The 26,482-nt window shown below is 47.6% G+C and overlaps 2 protein-coding genes across 7 annotated transcripts in view; both read right to left on the bottom strand.

Moving 5' to 3' along the window:
* MYRIP (myosin VIIA and Rab interacting protein) overlaps nt 1-26,482 on the bottom strand; it is a 334,798-nt gene that overhangs the window by 55,999 nt on the left and 252,317 nt on the right. For all 5 annotated transcript variants that reach the window (XM_020285128.2, XM_020285059.2, XM_076006566.1 and 2 more), the window contains 2 exons: nt 14,397-14,550; nt 6,757-7,391 (listed from right to left, as the gene is read on the bottom strand). In XM_020285128.2, coding sequence (XP_020140717.2) covers nt 6,757-7,391; nt 14,397-14,550 — 789 coding nt within the window. The remainder of the gene's footprint in view (nt 1-6,756; nt 7,392-14,396; nt 14,551-26,482) is intronic.
* Nucleotides 1-26,482, bottom strand: part of RPL14 (ribosomal protein L14) — a 301,323-nt gene that overhangs the window by 222,479 nt on the left and 52,362 nt on the right. The window contains exon 1 of one of the 2 annotated variants that reach the window (XM_076006604.1): nt 9,731-9,735. The exons of the other annotated variant lie outside the window; for it this stretch is intronic. Coding sequence (XP_075862719.1) covers nt 9,731-9,735 — 5 coding nt within the window. Of the gene's footprint in view, nt 1-9,730; nt 9,736-26,482 lie in introns of those variants that run through there. 2 annotated transcript variants of the gene reach the window in all.

Here is a 26,482-nt window from a genome sequence, read left to right as displayed (position 1 = left end):
GCCAAATTTTTGGGATCTCTAGCCTAGGATTAAGACCTCATTGCATCCATTTTGTGAACTAACATTACTCCTGGTTTCAACTTATCTTCCTACCCTGGTTTTACCTTTGTCCTACTTTATTTTTCTCCTGTTCATATTTATGTAAACCATTTAAAATTATTTCTGGAGCAAGGCATAAACATATTAAATAGGAGAATATTTACAGATTATTAGTTATAAAGAATTGGTAGCATCTCAATATGGCAAGAAACTTAATATATTTTTAAAGAATAATTAGGACCTCGAATGCTAGACAGGGGCAAATTTATTCCAAGGAAACAAGTTTCACTAATGAGTACAACCAAAAATGAAACACTAGAGGAAACTAAAATAGCAGCCTCCTGCAATCCTCAAGTCTCAATCAACAAAAAATTAATCAGCAGGTTTCCATTTTAAAATGGCATCTGGCAAACATCTCTCATACAAATTTTCCACCAAAATTGCGTGGGAAGATACAGAAAAAGATGAAAACTCACAAAGCTTAAAAGCCATGGAAGTCAGCTTGTTGCCAGTCAATGAATAGGAAAAATTTTTAATTAAATACAAGGTCCATGGAAATGGACTGAAAAAAATCCACTGGGAGACCCATCCGCTCCCTCTTCTGAGTAGTCAGAAGAATTGTTGACCCTCCTGTTGGTATTCTCTTAACCGCAGACCTTGGTCCAGAAGTGTAAGATAAATGCTCACCATAAAACAAAAAAAACAAACAAAAGCACAACAGCTGAGCCTTCTATTGTGTTGGTGGGACTTTCTAAGCATCCAACCATCAGCCTTACTCCTCAGTGCCTCCCTGTTTTATAGCTACTTGGAAAATGTACCTACCCCAAAAAACATTTAGGTGGATAGAAGGAAGACTAGCCATGCTACCATGCTGCATCATAGGTGGTGTAGTCATTAAGCATAATCCTAGGGCAGAGACTACAAAAACCATGCAAAGTGTACAAGGGTGTTTGTTGTTTTCCATTCATTCATTCATTCATTCAATGCATATTCAGCACTGTGTGTAGGTTCTTAGACATCTGAAGAAAGAGACACAGAGCAAAGCAATAAAAGTAGGAAACGCCTCTTGCTTAGTTTAAGCTAGCAGAGTGGAAATGATTCAAATATGGTAGATATTGGCAAACAATGGGGGTGGAGATAGCATTATCCTCATTCATGAACTATTAATAGACAAGGCTATCATGGAACTCATGGAAAACTACTGCAGAGCAAAGGAAACCAAAGTTAACCTGAAGGTGTTCCGTGAATTTTACCAGCAACCAAGACACAATGTCTGATAGCCAGTTTCACATCCTTATTAGGGAATAATAATATGAAGTTTCAATGAAGAGGTGTAAAAAGTTCTAAGGGCTAAGCACTTAGACTAAAAGACTATAGGATAAGATGAAATGGAGACACTGATCAGACAAAAGACTGCAGAAAAATTGGAAACATAGCAGCAGGATTAGACTTGCATTTGAAGATGGTAACAGGAGAATTAACATTGGGAAGTCAAATAAGTGATGTGGAGGACAAACTTCAAAAGGTCTCGGAGAAGGCTGAGGAAAAGAGCACAGTGGGAAAGCAGTAAGAGAAGATGACAGATATGATCTCTGAGTCAGTGGGTGGAAGCAGAAAAGAAGCGGCTGTCTGAAAGGTAGCTTTGTCTATGTGATGCTATGCATGAGAAACTATCAATGTGGTAACTGGAACAGAGTTTATATGAAACACTGATTATGAAAATCAGTGTCCCTGTAATCCTACCACTCTGAGAGGCCGAGGTGGGAGGATCCCTTTGATGTCAGGAGTTTGAGACCAGCCTGAACAAGAGCGAGACCCCATCTCTACTAAAAATAGAAAGAAATTAGCTAGACAACTAAAAAAATATATATATAAAAATTAGCCGGGCATGGTGGCGCATGCAGCTACTTGGGAGTTTGAGGCAGCAGGATTGCTTAAGCCCAGGAGTTTAAGGTTGCTGTGAGCTAGGTTGATGCCACGACACTCTAGCTTGGACAACAGAGCAAGAATCTGTCTTGATGAGAAAAGTATAAGAGCTTTGAAAAAAATCTATAAAACCTCACTGAAAATAAATAAATGGAAATAATAATATTTCTTAGATGGGAAAGCTCAATATTATAAACATATAAATCATTTCCAAGTAAGTACATATATTTAGTGCAATTCCAATCAAAACTTGAATAGATGTTTTTTGTAACTTGAATAGCAGATTTTAAAAATCATCTGAGTAAGGGACTGAGAAAAGCCAAGACACTTTCAGAAAATGGTAACATTATCAGCAAAACCAACAACAGTGAAGGGAAGACCACCCACCAAGATACCAACATATAGTTCGAAGTTATTATAATTAAAATAAAGTACATATATACTACTATACATGGGACTTATAGATCAGTGGAAGAAAATAGAAAGTAAAAAAACAGGCTCATGTAAATAAAAGAAGGTTAATGTATATTAAAGGGGCATCTGAAACCAGCAGATAAATAATGCATTATTTCATAATGATTTGGTAACAAATGCTTAATTTGAAAAAATGAAAGCTAGCTCTTACCTCATATCTTCCAGAAAAGTAAAATACAGATGAACTAAAGGACTAAATGGAAAACACAAAACTACAAAGCACTAGAAAAAATTTGAAAAAATTCTTACGACCTTGGGGACTAAAGGCCTTCTTAAACACAATATGCAAAAATAATAAGGGAAATATTGATAAATAATGAATAACCAAAATAGTTGATAAATTATTAACAAACATTTTTGTATGTAGAATATACTTAAAGTTAAGGCAAAAATGATAGACAAGTAGAGAGTATTTTCATGTATAACCATCAAAGAAATAAAATGCATAATATAATTATAAAATAAAACTCCTAAAAATCAATAAGAAAAAATAGTCCAATAAAATAGATAAAAATATAAATGTGGCTTTCACAGGAGACAAAATGCAAACAGCTTTAAACACATGGAAAAAAATGCTCAATCTCAGTAGTAATTACAAAAATGTTAGCTAAAATGAAACTTTTTTTCTCACATAAAATTGGCAAAAATTTAACAGACTGACAACACTATTGTTGACAACATGAGAGAACATACTCATACACTGTAATGGCTATGTAAATTGCTATGAAGTTTTGATTAATTTGGCAATTCTACTTTGTAATTAAAGACCCATACACTCTTCAAATTAGCAATTACACTTCTTGTTTAAAGACATTTTGCACAATGATATTCTCTGTGGCATTGTTTATAATAGCAAAACACTGAATAAGTCTTAAAATATTCATCCTTATGGAACAGTGGTGAACCAAGGGGCTCAAGAGGCAGGTGCCGGAAGCCACCTGACCCAGTGGGGAAGAGAACGTCATCATGAGTTTTCCTTAGAATTGTCCGGGCACGGTGCAAGGTGATAATAAAAGATGGCCGTGTATTGGATTTATTTTAAAATTCTCTACAGGAAATGCACCCCCCCTCATTGCCCGCACCCTGGATGGACTGCTCCCACCCCTATGGTCCCCGCATGGTACCCCATCTCGATGCAATCTTTTGTAGGCAGAACACATAGATCTGTGTGCACCGACACCACTGTCACTTACTATTAGGAGAAAGTGGTGGACGAATATGGAAAACAGGATGTCAATTTTGCTAAGACAAAAAATACATTTACTGAACTATATTTCCAAAAGTACTTCATGTACATGAATGCTTAAAGATCTGTATGGATTCCCACCAAATCCACTTGTAGTCATTTGCGGGGAGGTGAGAAGGATTTAGGATTGTGGTCAAGGGGGACAGCACCTGTATGTTGTAATATTTTTAATATTATGCTATATACGTTTGTTTTATATCATTTATTTATATAATATAAAAGTTCATAATTTAAATATATAATTTTATTTTCTTTATTTTGGGGGGAGTCGAGAACTGCCCTGGTAAACCAAATGGAAGGGAGGATGCCCAGGGCCAGGTTTTGATGTCTCTGGAAGCGTAGCACCAGCCCCACCTAGTGGGGAGGAGAAGACACTGCCACTTGCTCAAGGTTGCTCCCAGGATGGCAGAGGTAACCCTGGTCCCAGGGCCTTTCTGCTGGTCCGTGCCTTCTCCCTGTCAATGCCTTGCAAAGTTTAACACCAGAAGAGAACTTTCAAGCCACTCCAGAATACATAGAAAGCTTAAGGGACCTAATAGATTGGGAGATGTGGCATTTTATATCTGCAAGTTAGGCACGCAGACCACCCTCAAGAATATACCTTGAGGTAAGTCACCCAAAGTGTCTGGACAACTGTCTCCACTGGAGCTAGATAATGATGATTCACAGTTGAAGCAAACTTTTTATATTCATCCTATGATCATAACAACCCCATGAAGCAGATTTTTAATGATCTGTTTTACAGTAGAGAAAATCAGAGCTTGGACCAAATAAAAAGACTTTTTCTAGGCAACGTATTAGCAGGTCAGGCAGGACATAAGGACCTCTGAGCCCACAGCTATACTCATGGTGGCCTCAGGACCAGGAATCTGGCTGAGGCCTTCTTGTGGCAGGCACTGGTGATGTTCCAGCTTGTGGGTGACAGTTTCTGGCCCACTGATAGTTTCCCATTGCAAATCTAGGTCTCCCTTCTTCTCCACCTCAGAGATTTCCTAGGTATCGCCTAAGCAAACATGGCTGTGTATGGAATTGAGGCCCAACCTGGGTCAGGACAACCCTCAATCACTGGGAGATGGGAAACCATGGATAATGATCCCTGTCCCCTGGTGGGAGAATTCTTAGCTTGTCAGAGGGTGGGGCTGAGTGGGACTGAGCCCTGGTGCCTGCGGCCTACCTCAATTGGCCTTTCTCACTTCCCTCTCTCTCCCTGGAGTCCCTGGGATCTCCTCCCACATAAACTGCCTAGATCTGATTCCTTGACTCAGAGCCTGCTTTTGGGGGAACCCAAACCAAGAGTGTAGGGCATGGTAGCTAGGTACTGTGGGAGCTGCAATCACCTGTAGGAAGTGGGTGCGGTTTCTCCAGGAGCGTAAAAAGTCAAGTTCATGGTAATGTGATCATGACTACATGCCTACTAAAGGCAGTGGCAATGTAACTAGATTTTTCCATAAGATTCTCAGCTTCAGATATTGCAATCCACTGCTTATATGAGGTTATTTAAACTTTCCAGGCCACATGTGTCACTTCTGAGTTAGGAAAACACTGCAATGGGGAGCCCAGTGGGGCCTCCGCAAGGTTTGGTATGGGGTCCACAGTAATGTGCAGCTCTCACTGGAAGGGGCGAGGGCTAGGCCACCACACAGTCAAAGGCACGGGGCTGGGAAGGAGCAGGGAGTAGTTAGAGAATATAAAGTTAATCTGCCTAGCACTCTGGGAGGCCGAGGTAGGTGGATTGCTCGAGGTTAGGAGTTCAAAACCACCCTGAGTAAGACCCCGTCTCTACTAAAAATAGAAAGAAATTATTTGGCCAACTAAAAATATATATACAAAAAATTAGCCGGGCATGGTGTCACGTGCCTGTAGTCCCAGCTACTCGGGAGGCTGAGGCAGTAGGATTGCTTGCACTCAGGAGATTGAGGTTGCTGTGAGCTAGGCTGACGCCATGGCACTCACTCTAGCCTGGGCAACAAAGTAAGACTCTATCTAAAAAATAAATAAATAAATAAATAAAAATAAAGTTAATCTGTTGGGAATCCATGAGCTGTCTGAAATTGTAAGCAAGGTGTGCATGTCTGTGTATATACAAGTGCATTTTTCTATGAAGAGAATTCCTAGCTTTAATCACATTTTCAAAGGGGGTTCATGAACTAAACCACGTGGGCAGAGGCACTGAGGATCCTGAGGAGGGGTGTGATTTCAACAAAGAATCACAGGACGTTAGTAAACTGTGCCCTGAGTTACTATATTGAAATAATGTTTACTGAGCCCTTGTGCTGTAGCTAGGACAGAGCTTAGCTCTTTATGACATTATCTCATTCGCTTGTCAGAGCCATCCTTCGAGGTGGGTCCTAGTGTCATCTTCATTTTACAGACAAGGAAACTGAGAACTAGAGAGATGCCTTGCCCAAGGTCACAGAGTTGGATTTGAACCAAGTGAGTCTGACTCTAGATCAGGGGTCCTCAAACTATGGCCTGGGGGCCACATGCGGCCCGCCGAGGACATTTATCCGGCCCGCCGGGTGTTTTTGCCACCACTGCCTGTCCTGCTTAGCAGCCGACTCATCCCGGGCCCACAGTGCACATGTGTGGAATGTGTGCCGCACTCTCCAATGGTCTGAGGGACAGTGAACTGGCCCCCTGTTTAAAAAGTTTTAGGACCCCTCCTCTAGATCCTTCACCCTTAACCCTGACCCAGTGGGCCCTTACGCGTCAGTGCATGGTAGAGTCAGCAGGAGGGCTTGTCGTGATAGACACAAGTCGGCCCCATCCTCAGAATTTCTGATTCGGCAGATCTGGGGCAGGGCCCGAGAATCTGCATTTCTAGTGAGTCCCCTGGTGGTATTGATGCTGCTGGTCTGGGGGACACCCTTTGCAAACCACACTTTGAATTCTAAGCTATCCTCTCCAAAGAGGAGGACACAGGGCCCCAGAGAGTTGATGTGACCTGTCACTCAGCTACTCAGCAGCAAAACCAAGATGAGAATCCCAGGACTCTTTATGCCACTCGTGCTTGCGTGGGGGCACCCTACTTTAAAAGTGTGTGCACGTTTGCACGCATGCAGTTCTGTTACCTGATGTATGTCCTGGTCCTGATGGGTGCTGGGGGAAAGTGGCTCCTTGCTTGGCTCCTCCGAGCCCACTCGGGCCCTCCTCCACCTCCTGGCCCGGCGGTCTGCAGCGTGGAGGGCCTCCTCTGGCTCGCTGCTGTCTGAGGTCTCCCCGCTGGCCACCTGGGGGTTGAAGTTCACGTCCAGCTCCCCCTGTATGCGCATCTTCTCAGCTGCAGGGGTCCTGGGTGCCTTCCTCTGCAACCAGGACAGTCTGGCCCTGCGCCCGGCCTCCCGGGAAGAGCCTGCCGAGGAGGTCTCTGAGTCAGAGCACATGGCCTCGGGATTGGGGGAGAGCCCAGAGGAGGGGGACGCGGCTAAGGGGCCTTGGTCACAGCCCTGGGCCTGCATGGGCTGAGGCTGCAGGTTCCTGGGCAGGCCCCGGGACTTCGGGCGCAGCTTGCTCAAGGCCTCACTCCAGTCGAAGTCTTCCTCGCTGTCGGAGCCCATCTCGTCATAGGCGGACGCCACACTGGAGGCCACCTCCAGGGCCTGGAACGTCCCACTCTTGGGTTTGGCCAGCAGGCGGGTGGGGGGCAGAGCACCATCCTTCAGGGCCACCCAGTTCCCATCGGGGCTCTGCAAGACTGGGGCCAGGTCTGCAGGTGGAGAAGAGAAAGGAGGGAGGGGCTGTTACCGCCTTAGAGCAAGGGGAGGTTGCCGCCGATCCCCTCCCCATGACTGGCTCGTGGGGGTGCCGTGGAGCAGCTGCCTTCAGGAGCGTGCACGTAACTACGAGCAGAGCTGCAAGGTCTCCTGGAAGTCCCTTGAAGCCTCACAGGGCCCCAGTATTGCACAGATGGAGAAAAACTCACAGATCTGGTTCCTATTTCACGTGTATCTGGGTAGACGCCACCTTGCTCTGCTGCCCTGGGCTGGCTTGGACAGGGAGGGGAGAGGGCTGCAGGTGGCAGTCCCAGCTTCTGGCTCTTTGACCTTGGGCCATGGTTTGGTCTCTTGTGTCCTCAGTTCCCCCTCATTGATGGGAAATAATTCCACCACCTGCCCTGGCCTACCTCGCAGGGTAACACGTCTGCCCTTGGCACCTTTATAGATCCCACTCACAGCCTCCTGAGATAGGCATGTGAGTCTATTTTTAACTCAAGACACATGCCATATTCTGGAAAGGGCATGAAGCCAAAAGAGGTTGGTATTTCCAATCTCATCTTACAGATGAAGAAACAAAAAGAGAAGCAACTTGTCAAAGGTCACAGAGCTGCTAACTGATCGAGTTGGGATGGGGGCATCTTCTATCCTACTCCAAGGCAGCTCTGGGTTACGGACTGCGCCGTGGGAGCCCTGGCCAGCTGGAAAGGTCCGTGCAAGAGCAGGCTGGAGTAGGGCTTCATCTGTGGCTCTGGTCTGGATTGGTCTGAACCGGGCTCAGGTCTGTCCCGAGCATCTGGGATGATTGGTGGCTGGGCCCCGGTGGTTGACCTGCATGCTGGGGGGTGGTAAAAGTTGTTTTGTTTTTGCTGCAGGCAAACAGGAAAAAGTGTTTTTTGTGCCTGTGCATGGGGCGTGGGGAGTAAGATGACATGGTGTTCCTTCAGTTGTGGGTGCTGGCCCAGCCCTGTGGCCTGGGACACTGCAGCTGCCAGCAGGAGCTTTTTTTTTTTTTTTTTTTTTTTTTTACCAGGTCCCTTGCAGGGGTGTCTGAGGGTGGATGACAAAGGACCCAGGGCTTTGGAGGGACCATTCCCCAACTTGTGTTTGGATGCCAGCTTCTAGGCTTGAGGCCTACAGGGACCAGAGCTCTGCTGCAGTAGCACCTCCTACTTCATGCTACTTAAAATACACAGGTTTTCTACCAATTGAACGGCTACCGCTCCATATAATGAAATGAAAGTTATCAGTACTTCACAGTGTTGTCCACAGAACATTGTCCTTGCTAGGCCTATTTTAGATCCGCAGCCTTAGGGGAGTTCAGATATTGGCGGAACATGTTTTCAACTGAGCAACCCAGTTCTACCCCGTGTGCCTGACTGTAGCTTGCACTGGCAGGACATCGAGTTCCCTTTCTTTGAGAATCAGGAAGTGGGGCTTTCTTTGCCAGATGACGCTGGGCCCCAGAAGTGGGTTCCTGGAAGCCTGAGGCCATGTGCCCGGCCTTTCTCCTGCTGCTCCTGCCCCCTCTCCATCATCTCTATACAGTGAGCCCCAGTGGCCCTCCAGCACCTCAGCCCCATTGCCCCTGTTTCCCTGGAGCGTGTCCTTCTCCACCTTGGGGCATCTCGTCTCTGAGCCCGCCTGGTGTGATGGTCCTCCCTGTGTTCCCTGTTCACACGCACACTGAGCCATCCTCCAGGTGACAAGATCTCTGTGGCAGGGCCTGGATCTCAGCCATCTCTTCATTCTCAGGAGCAAATGGATCCTGCTGTGTCCCAGAGCCAGCTTGTGCAATGGAAAGACAAGTGGCCTCCAAGCCAGAGAGCCCGGGGGAAACCCCACGCAGTTGCTCAACAGCCGGGTGATTCCCTGGGCCTCAGTTTCCTCGCTGGTGGTGACGAGGGCACAGCTAACGCCTCACGGGGCTGTCGTGAGGACTGCATGAGGGGATGCTCCTAAAGTGTGGCACCCATGCCCGCTCAGAGCAGATTGGCTCTTGACAGCTCCTTTCCCTGTGCCCATGAATGGACGATGCTGTTTAGTGCGGGACAAAGAACAAGACCTCTGGATTCAAGTGGATCCAGAGCTCATCCTCAGTTACTAAGTTTACTAGCAAGTGACCTTGGTCAGCGAGCACTGCTGAGCCATTTCCAGCCTATCAGTGGGGTCAGTGGGACCCACCTTGGCTGCCATTAAGATTATCATGAGATAACATATGTAAATCACTGATCACAGTACCTGCTACATTGAGCACTCTCAGCTATTTTACCTTATATTTGTTAGATTGGATTATAGTTCTTAGTATTTAACATCTGATTATGAATCAGCACCCATGTACTCCATATGTATGTACATACAGAACAGATATATATACACACACACACACACACACACACATATGCCTTATATATAGCTTGTCACTATTCAGTATGATATATTAATATCTATGCAGCAACACTGTTTTCATTGACTATATAAACATCCAGGAGAGTGGCTAACCAGGGTGTTTATTACCACTTGTACTCTATGGGCTCTACTCGTGTTGGTGGTAGCAGCAGGTCTTCCGAGAAAATTATTTTCATTTTGCTGGCGTTTTCCCCGTGCTGGGCCCTGAGGCCGTCCATCAGATGGTACAGGTTCTCAGGAACGTTCAGGCTCTCAGGGAAGCTATTTGTGGCCACTAAGTGGCAATATTGATTTTCCCCATGGGTGCCCCACCCCAAACCTCGGCCCCTGCCATTTCAGTGCACGTCAGCTGCCTTCTACATGTCAGCAATTGCAAGTCTTTACTTGAGGCTGCTCTGGCAGCTAGAGCCTACGTCACCTGCCCCAGGAGCAGCGTGGAAATGCTCAGGAACCACCTCCTTTTGGAAGCAACTCTCAGCTAATACCTGAGGAGTTGGTGGCGAAATACCCGGTTCACCTGCCTGGTAGGTGTTGTCTTCTATCCTGGCTCCCAGAGTCTCCAGCAGGGACAAGCTCCGGTCACTGCAGTGGGAACCTGCTTGGTAGCAAGTCATTGACTGCCTACCTTTCCTTCCTCGTCCTATGTCCCCTCCCCTCTCTGTGTGTTTTCTGGGCTCACCTCCCAAATAAACTACAGATCCTCAAAGTCTCACATTAGGGTCTGCTTCTTATAGAAGTCAAACAGAGACACCCACAGGTATAAGATGCGAAGCAGACCCAGTGCCCAGCTGGGGTGCATTCACTCAGAGAAGAAAGGGAAAGTCCTTCCAACCTTACAATTAGATACTAAGTCTGCTTTCTGGACCATCTCCTGAGACTCTCACATTGCTCCTCAGTGGCACATTCTTGGCTTTCCTTACTTGAGGAGCTGGCTATTCTGTGCTCTGAGCTTTGCAAAAAAACAAAAAGCCTTTATTCATTTATTTTTTAACACTTAAACTGTATTAGTTTATTTTCTTGGTTGTCTAGTCTGTACCCAGCCCTGACCATCAGCTCCTTGAGAACAGAGCCTCGCCTTCTTGGCTGCAGTACCCCCAACCCCTGGCCAGCTCTAAGCCCCATCCTGGGCACATAAAGACGACTTGTTGGCGAACACAGGCACCAACAGGCTGCAGGGGCAAGGCTGGGCTCTCGGTGTGCAGCTGCCAATGAGCCCTGCTGTCTACAGCTTCTCCTTGGGCCTGGGAGGAAGCTAAAGTGGGAAATCCCCTGCTAATCCCACTCAATGCCTGGCTCTAGGGTTGACCATGTTGCGAATATGGTCCCTGGACTCCAACTCTCACTACATGCTGGGACAGGATTCAGTCCATTGCCAGCTCCTGTCTTCCCTTGCCTTTGACAACCCCAGGTTGCCATGTGCTTCTGGGGAAGCTAGAAGTTGGCCAACTTTTATCTCAGCAAAAATCCTCCATCCTTCTTAGCAAAAACAGATGGATCCCTGAATACCCAGCCCTGCGAAAACCTTGGCGGCTGTCAAGCTGCGTCATCAGAACTGCTCAGAGTGGTAACTGGGCTCCAATGCCACTTTCTTGCAGTCTGCCAGGAGCATCTCTCTGCGGGCCTGTTCCCCCATCCTCTCTTCCCTCCAAACTCCTGCTCTTTCATCATCATACAAACAATTCTCAGTGAGCAACTCCAGAACAGCGGCAACGCCTCATCTTTATTTCCCGAATACTGATCACAAGCTATGTATACAACAGATGCTCAATCAAGGTCTATCACATGAACGTGTATTTTGGGGAATCCATGAGCTGCCATATGCACTGTCCAGACTGATGGTGGAGTTGCTGCTGTTTGCCCTAGCAAGGCTGCCGCTGACTGTGCCTTAATAGCTCCTGGGCCAGCCCTTCTCCTGAGGCATAAACACAACTGCCAAAAACAGCCCAGGGGACAGTAACCGTGTAAGATGACCACCACTTCTGGGACTCCTCTGTTCTACACTTCTGCTCTAGGGAGACTGAACAATGCCTCTGGGAATAATTTTCTTCCTGCTAAACACATCAGACATCCCTAAACACCTCTGGGGGCATGGATATTTTAGCATATCAAGGGCTGAGCATTCCTCAGAAAAACCAGAAGTTTTCTACTGAAGTGCTTTTATTTTTTATTTTAATTCTACATCCTGGGACATGCATAGATTTTTGAGTAGAGCATGAAATCTTGTATGTGTGTGATGCTGCTGAACTAAGTTTTATGTTTATATAGAATTGATAAATTACATATAGGTGCCTAATTTTACAGAAAAATATATGCAAAATCATGTTTTGAAAACTAAATTCCCTTGCAAATTTATTAGGAATGCTCATAATCCATCAGGGAACTATTTTGTGAAATAGTGTCTCGCAGAAGTTATTATAACACTCTATAAATTTATCACTTTATAAGTCTGAATTTTAAAATGCTGGCTTTCTGTTTGTTTTTATGGTAGAGAGACACTTATTATCATCAGTAGTTTAAAAAGCCTGCAAATTGGAACTATGATGTTTGGATTTGAGGACCAACGCTGGTCATGTTAGCTGAGGCCTTGGGGTCTTGAACAAGTCACTTAACTTCGCTGCCAATTAATATTCTCATCTGTCAAACAGGACAATGACAGTGCTTAGCAATGCTGCTGGAGGAATAAATAAAATAGTGCCTGCATATGGACTCTGTATGCTACAGAGTGATTTTTAAAAGCTAAATATTATTGTTTATTGAAGATCCATTATATGATATTCTCATATGCCCTGTGGAATCTAAGGGTCCCTTCTCTGGGGGAATTTGCAATTCGGAGAAAAAGAGAGGGAAAGAGAGAGAGAAGGTGAGGGAGAGAGAGAATATGAATGAATGAATGAATGAATATGAATATGAATATGCTGGGTAGATGGGGTAAAGAAAGGTATATCTAGAAAGGAAATGCACTTAAAAAACCCCACAAAAGCTATATCCATAAATAAAGAAAATATTGTGTGCTACACAATCTCTGTAATGTCATGATTCTGCAGTTTCTACTGATAGGTACTGAAAGGTTAACAGAAATGATCACTTTTGGAAAATCTTTGGAATGACAATTAAAAAATATTTAATGTTTTCTGATTCTTTGCATTATGATAACAATGGATTTTATTTATATAGCTGTTGGTTAAATCTTTTCCCTTTTAGAGTAGAAATGATAGCATAATCTTCAAAAGCTTATTTCTAGGGTGGTGATTTTGCTGTTAATCTCTTTTTGTCATTGTTCAGGAAAAGGGTCTGGGTCTGACAAATACCATGGGATGAGAATACTGCTAATGGTTTCCCCACGTGAGGACAGATGCACCTGGCTCCTGCTATCCAGTGTGTGTATCTAGGTGAGGACAGAAACAGGCCTGTGCTGGGTTGGGGGGCCCTTTACCCAGATAGCTGTGTGGTCCGAGAGACCCCTGAGCACTGGGGCCTCGTGGCCCTGAGCTGTCGCCCACGTGGGTCCAGGCATCTCACAGCCCTGTGATGTGTGGCTTCAGGAAAGCGACTTGGCTACTTTGAGGATCTCTTCCTTCTGAGGGACTACATGACTCAACAGCGTTATAAAGGATGTGTCCTAGACATTAAAGACTCTCTGAAGAGGTGAGTTTAACTGCCCCATGTAGAGGCAGGACATTCTAGGAGAAGGACGCAGGAGGGGCAGAGGCACAAGTGCCCCGCAACGCCATCCTCACGTGTGGCGGGAATAGACACATCAAAGGCCCTGAGCCACGCTGTGTCTGCTCAGCCAGGACTACATTTCCCAGGCCCCTCTGCGATGGGGGAGAGGGATGTGACGAGTTCCTGCCCACAGGATGTGAGTGGGTGCCCTGTGCCCTTCCCCACTGAGGTGGCTGGGAGGCGGGAACCCTGCCCTGCCCATTCTCTCTTCTGCCATCTGCTGGCCGAAGGTGGGCAGGCCGGCACTGGACTCAGAGGCCCCAGAGGACGACAGAGCCCTGCAGGGCTTCCCACAGGCCAGGGACACTTGCACTGCACTGCTGTAAGATGAAAGAGAAAAACTATCATGTCCAGCCACTGGTATGTTTGATTTATTTGTTATAGCAGCGAGTGTTACCCTAACATATCCAGTTTCAGAAAGGATGACACTCTTAAAACCAGATTGATTCTGGGACCCAAGTCCCTTTGAAAGCTGAAATGCCCCGAGAGGCTGCTTTTGTGGTCCACACACAGAGCAGGCAGCTGAAGGGGGGCGTGCGGCAGGGGGATCTGAGCACACGTGCCCAGCAGCCCTCACTGTCCCCCAGGTGTCAGCACGGAACATGGAACACAGGGGCCATGGAACACCGCAGGGGCCTTCATGCTGCCACAGCAACTAGGAAAACTGCCTGGGTGGAAAAACTCAACCACAATATATATACTGCGTGCCGTGTGGGTGGCCTCATGGCCTGGCCCAGCGGCCCCAAATGGCACACACCAACTCAGACCTACGGGGAGAAGAGCCTCGTGACCGCGCGACAGCCGAGGAGCCTCCAAAGAGCACTTGTGGAACCCACAGGCCAACACAGGCTGCTTAAAACAGTTACTTGTTTCGTCCAGTCTGTCCACGCTCTTCCAGCCGGGCAGAGCAGGCTCCTCCCTCGGGTGCTGGCCCTGGTCCCTCGGTGGCCTTGACGCCGCCCCCAGCGAAGAGGTCTTCAGGGCATCTTCTCCGGTGATCGAGAACGCAGACTGGGACCGCTGCGGAGAGAGAGAGAGGAGGGGTCAGCTCGCAAGGCGCGGTCCCTGGGAGGAGCTGGCAGCTTCTGGGGCAGACCCCGTGCAGCGCGAGAAAACGTGCTTGACGGTAATGCCCCCGCTCGTGCGAACCTTAAAAGCTGCACATCGGTCGATAATGCCACATAATAGTACACATGGCTCCGTGCTTACTCCATTGCACAGCGCCAGGCCTGCTAGAAAGCGTGAGAGAGGCAGTGGAACCCTACGGGGCCAGCGCTCATGTGGCACTTTCTTATCCAGCCATTCTTCCGGCCAACGTTTGTTAGAGTTAACGGTGCAGGATGAGATCCTTGCTCTGGGACATGCAAAAATGAAAGCATCTTCCCTCGAAGACCTCCAAACCTGCGGAGTTCCAGTCGTGTAAATACAAAGTTAGGGCACAATGTATGTGCCGTGATAGAGACGTGAGAAAAGTATGGTCGGTCTGCAAGCCCAAGACGAGCACAACGCGGTCCCATTTAGCCCTTGAATCCAGGGAAGGAAAACCAACTCTAAGGAAAGGCGGTAGAAGTGGGGATTCAAATGAACGAAATTCTGAATCTCAAGAGTTACATACAGAGAATATCAAAGAGAAGGAGACCAAGTTTTTTCCTTTGTTATTTAACGAAGGACTTATGTTTTCTTATCTATTTTGTTCTTTTCATACTGATAAACAGGAAGGAAAAGGCATATTCACAAACTCACTGTGAGCACCTGTGATTACAGTGTCCACAAAGTGCTGACCCATAGCTCAGGCCCCGACCCAGTCTGCCTCGCCTGCTGGCAGCCACCAGCAGCCCCTTCCACCCAGCGGGAAACGAGCTCCCTCACTGACCTTCTTTCTTCCCTACCACAGCTGCTCAGAACAGGGGACAGAGGAGAGCTCTCCCGGAGGGAAAGTTTGGGCAGGGCCGTGGAGTGCTTTGGGGCTGGACTCAGGAGTCAGCCGTGCCTGGGCTCCAACACCAGCCAGTGACTGAATTCTTTGAGAAATGTGATTACTTTTTTTTTCTTTTTTTTTTTTTTTGAGACAGAGTCACGGTCTGTTGCCCAGGCTAGAGTGCCATGGCGTCAGCCTAGCTCACAGCAACCTCAAACTCCTGGGCTCAAGCAATCCTCCTGCCTCAGCCTCCCAAGTAGCTGGGACTACAGGCATGCACCACCATGCCCAGCTAATTTTTCTATTTTTAGTAGAGATGGGGTCTCGCTCTTGCTCAGGCTGGTCTTGAACTCCTGAGCTCAAGTGATCCTCCTGCCTTGGCGTCCTGGAGTGCTGGGATTACAGGTGTGAGCCACCACACCCAGTTTGAGAGATGTGAACACTTAACCTTGCCCTGCACTCATGGTAAACTGTAAGATAAATGGTACCTTAAAAAAATGGTGTAAGAGTTTTTCCAACATTTTCTTCTAGGGAGGGGGGTGGGTAAATTCACAACTAATGGGGGCAGAGCACACTGTCTGGGGGGTGGGCACACTTGTAGCTCTGGGTTAGGTGGTGCAAAGGCAATATATGTAACCAAAATGTTTGTACCCCCATAATATTCTGAAATTTAAAAATAAAAAAAATGGTGTAGGAGAGTAACGAAGAAAGCAAAAACTAGCACAAGATATTTGAGTGACATCACTAAGCCTTACAATTGGAGTCTGGGGAGAGGAGGATGCACTCAGCTGCCTTGCCCCCTAAGGACTCTTAACCGATCTGAGAGAAGACACAAAGGCAGGTGAGGATCAAAGCCCAGCAGGCCAGGCCAGGGTGTTGGGCTCACTTTGTTGGAGAGTGTTGGTGTAGGCCGGTTCAGGGCCACAAAGAGCTGTAGGCAACCTCTACTCCCACCCCCAATCCCCCACAAGAGCTTGGGGTGATCTAGGAGGAAGATGGGCTCACAGAACAAATGTGGAACCCTGTAAGTTGTGTACCAGGGGTCATAACCTGTCTCCCATCCTGTGAATCCAGTAAAGAGAGCAAGATGGGACTACAGACCCACCTGCCTTTCAATGGGGCCGTCACAGGTCACAGGATGGTGCAGCCCAACGGCGGTGAGCTCGCCCCATCTTAGCAATTCCACAAGACTCTGTGTTGACAGGATTCAGTTCAACCAGGCCATGACCTGTGGGAAACCCACTGACGGCCCCTTTCCCCAAGCTGGGCTGGGGTCCTGGGCTTCTCTATGTTTTGCATGTGCTGTACTTTACTCTATTACAAACATCTGTTTTCTGGCCTGGGTTCCCCACCAGACTGTGCAGCAATTGAGAGCAGTGAATGTCCTGCAAATGGGGACATCCACACCCCCTGGCACAGTAACTGGTACAGAATCGGAAATCAATGAATGTTTGCTATGGAGTGAATGGCTGGATTTTCAGAAGTGCTAAAATTTTTCCATTTTTTGCATAGGCCTGAGATCGTTTTCTAATAAAAAAGAAAAAAAAATTAATAATAATTGAAAAAAATTTTCCATTTTTTTTAAACTAACTTCTTTGATAAAATTGCAGAGTAGGAGAAAGAAAGAAAAAGTAAAAATAAGCCCACCGTTATCTCCACTTACACCCTGGAGAGCAAGGTTTTGCTTGGAGGAGAGCCAAGCTAACACACATATTAAGTGGCTTTCGGCCAAGTGTCACCTGCTTCTCCCTGAGGGCACGCCAGGCACTGACCCTGCCTCCAGTGTCCAGAACAGTTTTGAGGATGCCCCTTGACAACAACTGAGGTTTTCACTGGGTTAGGTACTCAGAGAGCCGTCTGCGACTTTGCTAAATCCTATGACAGATAATAAGCAGCTTTCAGAGAGGACAGAGATCGAGGCTGGTGGTCAATCGGAAAGCGGAGTTATTAAAAATTAAGGAAAACATCCTTCTATGGCAAACCCCCGTGCATCGGTGCTGATCCCGCCCGGGACTCAGCAAGGCTTCTCCTCCTGTGTGGTCACACGGACCTGCCACATCTGTCATAGTTGTGCGCTGACCGCAAGCTCTGTGAATGCAGGGACGGCCTTTTGCGTGTGACCTTCAGCTGTATGTTGGTGACTACATCTGCAGGATGTTAAGACCTTGTTCCAGTCCTTCCACAGCTGACAGCCCCATTGCCACGTGCAGTACGACTGCAGCCTCCCAGACCCCATTTGCTATGCTCTGGTCTTTAAAAAAAACTATAAGTTTCTCACTGTAAATCACTGAATACAAATTTTTTTTAAAAAAGGGGAATAAAAGATATTTAATATTTCACTTTGCAGTGCCTCAAACTGTATTTTATGTGTATACATGTGGTGACTGGGGTCCACTTTATGGGACAAAAATGCTCCCCCGTCCCCTACAAAAGCCAAGTTCCTCTCTGGTCCCAACAGGGAAGATGGGTTCTGTGTTTTTCACAAGATAGTTGGGGATGCCAGGCTTTTGTAATCTATTTCGGGAAAACCATTGTTTCACACTAATAAAAAAACCCTATAGCATAACTATCACAAAAGGTTCCCCCGAAACTGTCTCCACCAGGTCCCAGTCTCCAGCCAGGGTGGAAAAGCCACAGGTCTGAAACCTACACTTGGCTTTGCCACAAATTCACGGCAATGAGCACATGTCCAGCAGATGGCGCCACAACAACACTTTTCCTCGCCAGCGAGTTCAACTTCTATGGCTCCCACAAGTGATAGGATTACTTGAATTATTTGCTTATTACCCTGGCTGAGTCCTCCATGCCCACCCTTTCTTTCCCACCCACAGCCTCTGCTTGTCTTACCCAGTCTAGGGTCCATAGAAGTAGCACAGCTGGTAACATCTGGAAGGGCTGGCCTGAGTTCCAGTGTCTGGACATCTAGGCAAGGAGGCTGCTGGTGGGGGCCGAGGGGAGGGGTCCACGGGTCCAGGAATGTTAGCATGTCAGGAATGCCTTGCAAAGACAGACTTGAGGATTTGAGATTTCAGATAGGCCCTGCTCTTTTATTCCTTAGGCATCAACTAATGGGTGATATGTTAGGTAGTGGGTCAATGCCAGCTCTTCCTCCTCTTGCTATGCAGGATCCTGGGGGAACTTCAGCTGTCCTAAGCCTCAGTTTCCTCACGTTAGGGCACCAGGTACCATGTATGGCACAGAGAAAGCACTCAATAAATATTAGCCAAAGGAAGACCCTTTATTAAGCCCTAAGGCTGAGCCAGTGCAACATGTCCACTCCCGATCTGATTGAGCACACATGAGTAAACTGAGTCAGGGCTGAATAACTTGCCCAAAGCACATGAGTGGTCAAGGGGAAGAGGCAGGGTTGAGCTCGGGTCTGTCTGGCTCCTGGTCGATGCTCCTCTGTGCTCTCTTGCCTGACAGCCTGTGCTGAAAGCTGAGGAACAATGTGCTCCAATCCAGCAGGACTTGCCACCTGCACCAGCCAGCTCTGAAGCTCTGGGTGAAACACCCAGTGCAATCATCAGTTCCCTTTGTTATGCCTCCCTTTGCAGTCGCTGCATTTCCAATGTGGGCAGCAGCAATGTGTTCTACCCGTATCCCCTGGAATGACAGATTGTCGCTACGATTGCTCTGATGATCATCACTGCCAACAGGACAGGCTCCTGGAGGTACCCACCATGGCTTCAAAACAGTCTCTGCTCTCAAAGAGCCCACAGTTAAAAACAGGGAATGAATGCTTTTAGTATCAAGGATTTGGGGGAAAATCAGTAAGAGTGGTCATATGCATAAACCACAGCTTTGCTTTGGGGTTTTAGGGTCAGACATAGGCATTACATTCAGTCCCATAATCATAGCAATGATAAAAAGCACTTTAGTTCTGCACTATGGCCTTTCAAAGGAGAGAGTCAATGTGAGGGAGGAAATGACAGAGACACAAAGCTAAAAGGGTGAGGAAAGTAGGAAGGGACCAGAGACAGAGCAGAGAAAGAGTCAGACAGAGATTTATTTTGGTCAGCGGGCACAGAGTGATTGTCTGGCCCCTGGTGATTGATAATAATCGTTATCACTATTATCAATAGCATCACTGTATTATTACCGAGACGCCTTTTTATACATATGCACCCAAAGAGGCATGAAATGAATTATAACCCCTGCACTGGTGCCTTTTAAGATATTGCCTCTTGAGGCTTTGAAAGGCAGGTTGCATTGACTTCCCTGCTGGCAGAGAGCCACACAATGAGGGAGGATATTAAAGACAGAACAATCACACTGAATTTTCTTTCAAGAGAGTGGATGAGACACCTGGCTGGGGATGACTTAAGGCTGGGTTTCATGGCTAAGTCCCAGTAGTGGGGCCTGCAGCATTTGGGGCTTCTGCACGGTTATTCCCTGAGCCAGAGGTGTCCAGGCCGTGGGAGAACCGAAGGAAAAATAGGAAGCGTTACCAGGAGGCTACAGGTCTGGGATCCTGTTTTTTAAGATATCGTGAAGATGTCATCCTTGAGGCTGGCAGCCTGTTGGTATCCCCTGGGAGCTTCTGGTAGGAATGTGGATGCCCGAGTTCTACCCAGACATCCAAGTGTATTCCTGCCTTTATGTCCTCTGTTCATTTCTTCTTCTTTATTGAAACCCCTGAACCAGTGCTATGCAATACGGCTTTCTGGATGACGGAAATGTTCTACATCTGCCCTGTCACCACCAGGCACAAGTGCCACTGAGCGCTTGAAATGTGGCCAGTGCGACCAGACAACTGGATTTTAAATGTTATGTAATTTTAACTAAATGGTCACTTGTGGGCACTGCATCAGACAGTGCAGCCCCAGGACTTCTGAGCTGAAAGGGACCTTGGAGATCACTGAACTCACTGATCTCATTTGATAGAGGAAGAAGCAAGACCAAGGGATTTGGGAGCAGGAAAGAGATATTCAAAACCTGGCCCCACCAGTCACTAGCTGTGTGACCTTAGGCAAATAATGTTGATGTGTTAGCCTCTGCTTCTTCATCTATAAAATGGGTCTAATAATACCTGCATCCCTATGGTGTAGTGAGGAGTAAAAGAAATGATGTGATGGGCAGACATGGTGCCTGTTCATTAGCCAACAGTTGCTGCTGTTCCTTTGCCACATGGACCTCAGCAGCAGCCCGAGCCATGGCCGTCATGCTGCACAGCCCCGGGGCACCCCTAGCATTCCATTCTGTGTGAATGGGGCTCCTGGAGGTGTGCCATATGGTGGCTTTGGCCAGGGTCATTCCCTTTCAGGTCCTAACTCCTGGACCTGAAATTGATTCCTGGACTTAATTCCTGGCCCAGAGGTATGAAATCCTGGTCCACTGTCCCAGCACAGGCTCTTTTGTCACAGCAGACCAGGGCCAGGTAAGGCAGCAGCTCAGCCCACACAGGTGGCCACAGGTCTGGGCGGTGTGCCCAGCCACGCTGCAGGGAGCTTCTGGGAAAGCCGACCCTTGCCTACCAGATGTGCTGGGCCTGCTATGGTGGGATGAGAGGGGAGGGGTCGGGGGCCCTGGACAACAGAAGTCAGGCCAGTGCCTCTGGGGGACAAGACACAGGGAACCACCCCACATGGAGGTCTGAAGGCGGGAGAGGAGGGCAGCAGGATGGACAAGGACAAATGGAGGAAGGACTGAAAAGGGGTGGGAAAGAGGTCAGGGCATGAGGGGGGCCCAGCTTGTCCCCGTCATCCCTCTCGGGGTATCTGTGGCTCATCTTCCTGGGCTGGTCAGTGTGAGGTCTGTGGGTTACCTCGGTTTCTCTGTTAAATATGGATGGCTGCAGCCAACGAGGGTGGAGGAGAAACTCAATTGTGCCACCTCAAACAGTGGTGGGTGGCCTTTGTCCCCAGAACAGCTAGGACTTGGTGCAGGCCTTTCTGCACGAGCCAACTAATCAAGACTCAGAGCGTTCTTATCATCAGGGGCTAAGTAATGTGCAAACTCTCCATCCAGATGATGTTTTTTTTTTTTTTTTTGAGACAGAGTCTCGCTTGTTGACCTGGCTAGAGTGAGTGCCGTGGCGTCAGCCTAGCTCACAGCAACCTCAGACTCCTGGGCTCAAGCGATCCTCCTGCCTCAGCCTCCCGAGTAGCTGGGACTACAGGCATGCGCCACCATGCCTGGCTAATTTTCTATATATATTAGTTGGCCAATTAATTTCTTTCTATTTATAGTAGAGATGGGGGTCTTGCTCTTGCTCAGGCTGGTTTCGAACTCCTGACCTCGAGCAATCCGCCTGCCTCGGCCTCCCAGAGTGCTAGGATTATAGGCGTGAGCCACCGCGCCCGGTCCAGATGATGTTTTTTTTTTTTTTTTTTTTTTTGACACAGAGTCTCGCTTTGTTGCCCAGGCTAGAGTGAGTGCCGTGGCGTCAGCCTAGCTCACAGCAACCTCAAACTCCTGGGCTCGAGTGATCCTTCTGCCTCAGCCTCCCGGGTAGCTGGGACTACAGGCATGCGCCACCATGCCCGGCTAATTTTTTATATATATATCAGTTGGCCAATTAATTTCTTTCTATTTATAGTAGAGACGGGGTCTCGCTCTTGCTCAGGCTGGTTTTGAACTCCTGACCTTGAGCAATCCACCCGCCTCGGCCTCCCAAGAGCTAGGATTACAGGCGTGAGCCACAGCGCCCGGCCCCAGATGATGTTTTTTAAAAGCTCTAATCACAGTGCTTGTCTTTAAAATAAACCAGGAGCTACAAATGGTCATTTACAAGGGTGTGGGTCCCAGTGTTTTTGCTGGGACCTTGATCATTACATTCTCCTTCCTTCCCAGGTATCCTGGGAACCAGAAGGGAAGGGTTCAAGCCCAGGCCTTGACTAAATCCCCACAAATTGATGCATTCTGCCATCATTCGGCCATGGCCCTGCGTCTGCAGGGTGCCCCACCACACTCCCAATGCTGAGTGTGGAAAATCCAGAGCGTACATGAGCACTGACAAGCATGAAGGGGCTATAATGCAGGCTTCTCAAAGGGGCACACCGTGCCAGGCACCCAGCTGGGCACGTAATAGATTTATTCCCAGATCCAGGCTGTTTTGCCTTGGGGCAGCTTCCAGTGAGTGTAAGTCTGGATGGAGGAAGATAAAGCATGTACTTTTTCTTGACCAATATTGTTGACAAAAATATGCTGTTTACATATTACAAACCAAGGGATGGTGTGAACTCAAAGGGAGGGCATAGGAGGGGACACTCCCTGATAAAATGTCCAAGTTAAAGGTTAAGGTTGTAATATTAGGAGCCAGCTCATGATCTTGTCCCTTCTGTAAGGTACCTGTACCCCCACCAAGCACATGATCTATATATGGTTATGGTGTTTTGCCAGAAGACGTGATCACCTAAGGGGGTGGGTGGATCAGAATCCTTTACAGGGGTTTTCCAAACTACAGCCTCATGGTTCTCTCCCACTCCCCTCCTCCCACAAAAGTAGATTCAAGCCTGGGGAAGGTGGACATATCTAGCCAAGTGTTGTATATCAGAAATTCGAAAGATACTTTTGAACAGAAGGCAAGGGGTTCCATTAAGCCTTATTTCTATATCAAAATCTAGAAATAAAAAAAATTCTACTATTTGCTTCAAGAAAAAAAATAGGGCCAGGCGTGGTGGCTCATGCCTATAATCCTAGCACTCCGGGAGGCCGAGGCGGGTGGATCACTCAAGGTCAGGAGTTCAAAACCAGCGTGAGCGAGAGTGAGAATTTCTACTAAAAATAGAAAGAAATTAATTGGCCAACTAAAAATATATAGAAAAAATTAGCCAGGCACGGTGGCATGTGCCTATAGTCCCAGCTACCTGGGAGGCTGAGGCAGGAGGATCACTTGAGCCCAGGAATTTGAGGTTGCTGTGAGCTAGGCTGATGCCACGGCACTCTAGCCTGGGCAACAGAGTGAAACTGTCTCAAAAAAAGAAAAGAAAAAGAAAAAAAATAGGTATGAAATGCTTAAGTTCTCTCTACATTGATGTCAAAGCTGCAGCCATTAGTTATATTATGCAGGAGGCAGGCATTTGGCAAGACAAGACTTTCTGATATGAAAATCAAATCCCAAGAGGTGTTTGTTTTAGCAAACCAAATGGGAATTCTGTGAGACTCTGGATTGTATCTCTAAATATCTTTTTTAGGGAAAAGAGCCCAGGGCCATGCCTGCGTCCCAGGTGGACTGAATTCTTTCCTTGGCTGATGAACCAAGCAGGAGATTCCTCTTGGGGAGGGTCACCGCTGTTTATTTTAAGCTGCTTTTGGCCAGGGCTCGGCTGAGGAGTGTGGATAAGACACATCTATTGTCCTGCTGTTGAAAGAGGAACTATTGCCCGTGATCACTGCTGCGCCCACTGCCCTGACTCATGGTACAAGAGCCCACTGTTCCACATCTCTAATGACATACAGAGAGCGTCTGGTCTCTAGGAGGTGGGAGGAACACCATTTCCAACTTCAACCACACGCACAGCGAGGAGAGACCCAGTGACCCAGTGGGGGAAGCAGGCATTCCATGGTCAGAACTTCCCTAGGGAACCGGAGACAGCAGAGCATAGGAAATGCTCAGGACCAGGAGATCCACACTCTAGTCCTGGAACCCACTTAGTCCCAGTGGCTCGGGCTGGCTAGGCCTCAGTTTACTCCTCCGTAAAGTGGGAACGATGCAGGGTGCTCTCACATGGTTCTAATGAAGAAACACGTGCGAAAACTCTCTGCACATAGTTTATAGAAAGGAAAGGTCCAGCTAGATGTTATTACTGTGGACCTTTGGCCATCCCTCCGTTATTGCCAGCATTACTTGAGCGTCCTACGATGAGCCAACCCATCCTCCAAGCCTCTCTTTTCACGGTTTGCATGAGAACGTTAGCTGCTCTGCAGGGCTGCAGTCAGCTGACGTGAACAGGAAAAATCGGGAAAGGGCTGTTTATGGGGAGTGAGGTCTCTTCCGTGCAAGGGGAAGCAGGACAAGGTCTGGGAGGGAGCTTTCAGCCGCTGGTGAAGGGTGACCAGGGCAGCCCTGAGATGTAGTGAGTGGACAGAAATATTCCAGTGGGTGAGATGAGATAAGGGAAGAGAAGGGAGCTGGCGCCCCCTGGCTGTGTGTGGGAGGGAAGGTGACAGGGTGGCTGCGAGGGCCCAGGGTGGGGCCGGCTGGCGGGGGAAGGTGCCTGTGAATCAGAGCAGGGGGCAGTGGTACGCCCACAGCTGCCTCTCTCTGGACCTGGGGCTTAGCTGACCAAACACGGTGAGGTACAGCTCATGATTCACAGCAGGTACGCCTTGATGATCGTGACCTTGATTTTGAAGTGCAGAAATAAAGGAATGATAGAAAGAACAATAACTATCATTTGAGGGACGAAACCTAGGTGCTAAGTGGCCGGATGTCCACTTCTCAGTTGGTTTCCTGCCGCTGTGCCCCGTAGTCTCTGTTCCCCAGCCATGTCATGGCTATTCTCTGCCTTGAACTTGTCAGTTTCTTCCTGCTCAGAGCCTCCGCGAATGCTCTTCCCCCTGCAGGAGTGCTTTTCCTCCACTGCTCCCAAATCTCTCATCCTTCAAGCCGGGCTTTCATGTCACCTCCTAGGAAAGGCTTTCCCTGTTCCCCGACCAAGCTTTTACCTATCCCAGTTCTCCCTCCACTCCATCCTCTTGATAATGGTTACTAGAATTTGTACCCCTGTGTTTCCTTGTTGACTTATTTTTGATGTGTCCCACCCATAGATTATGGTGGAGTCTGCTGTATCTGCAAGAACACCTGTCTCTGCAGCACCTAGCCTTGCATACAGTTGGAGCTCAATAAAGAATGTTGACTGCAAAAGGAATCCTCAGAACAGTCCTTTGGGGCAGGTCTTATTATCCTTATTTTATTTTATTTTATTTTATTTTATTTTATTTTATTTTATTTTATTTTATTTTATTTTATTTTATGACAGAGTCTCACTCTATTGTTCTGGCTAGAGTGCCGTGGCGTCAGCCTAGCTCACAGCAACCTCAAACTCCTGGGCTCAAGCAATCCTCCTGCCTCAGCCTCCCAGGTAGCTGGGACTACAGGCATGTGCCACCATGCCTGGCTAATTTTTTTTTCTATATATTTTTAGTTGGCCAATTAATTTCTTTCTATTTTAGTAGAGACAGGGTCTCGCTCTTGCTCAGGCTGGTCTTGAACTCTTGACCTTGAGCGATCCTCCCGCTTCAACCTCCCAGAGTGTTAGGATTACAGGCGTGAGCCACCTCACCCAGCCATATCCCCATTTTATAGACAGGAAACCAAACAAATGTTTGGTTTCAAACATCTGTTTGAAATGAACTAGTCAAGGCCAAATCCCATCCCAGGAGTGGCAGAGGCAGAGCCCAAGCTCCCTGTTCTTGCCTCTGACCCTTTGCTCAAGGCTCAGTCTGGGGTGCCATGTAGATTCCCCCTTCCATGAGCCCTCCTGAACTTGACTCTTTGAGTGTGCAGAAAATACTTCAGAATGGCTCCCCAAATGCAAGGTGACCTGCACCTGCATCCTGAGCCCGGGAACGGCAGGTCTGATTTACAGACCTGTCTCGATGACAGGCCGTTTGAGGGACCATCCAGCAGGATCTTCCTCCAACCCCCCTGCCGGAAAGGCCTCTCCCTTCTCCCAATTCCAAAGCCATTTCCAGTCTCAATCTTACAACTAAGTACCTAATTATGAAGTCTCCTGTTATCTGTTTTTCACCAGTTTTAGCCATAAATCTGCCTTGCTAACCAGATTACAAAGTACTGGAGGGCAGGGACCTAGTCTTCTACTTGTGTTGTTCTCCTTGGTGCTGAGCACAGGACAGCAGCAGCAAAACAAGCTGAGAACATGTTGACAAGGGAAGGTCCTGCCGATAAATCAATGAAGTTTAATCTCTGATAAAGCCATAGCGATACTCCTTGTCACCCCCTGTATCTGGTGGCTGGTGAGGACATGGGGAGTTCATGCAGGTGATCCGTTCTGGAATTGCAGTCTGCCACGTGCGGCTGTACACACCCTTTTCTCAATCTGCTCTCATAGGGATGAAGGCCACTGG

Source organism: Microcebus murinus, chromosome 1 (assembly GCF_040939455.1).
Source record: "Microcebus murinus isolate Inina chromosome 1, M.murinus_Inina_mat1.0, whole genome shotgun sequence".
Lineage (NCBI taxonomy): Eukaryota > Metazoa > Chordata > Mammalia > Primates > Cheirogaleidae > Microcebus > Microcebus murinus.
The sequence above is the reverse complement of the archived record's forward strand: the minus strand, read 5'-3'. Positions and strand labels throughout refer to the sequence as shown.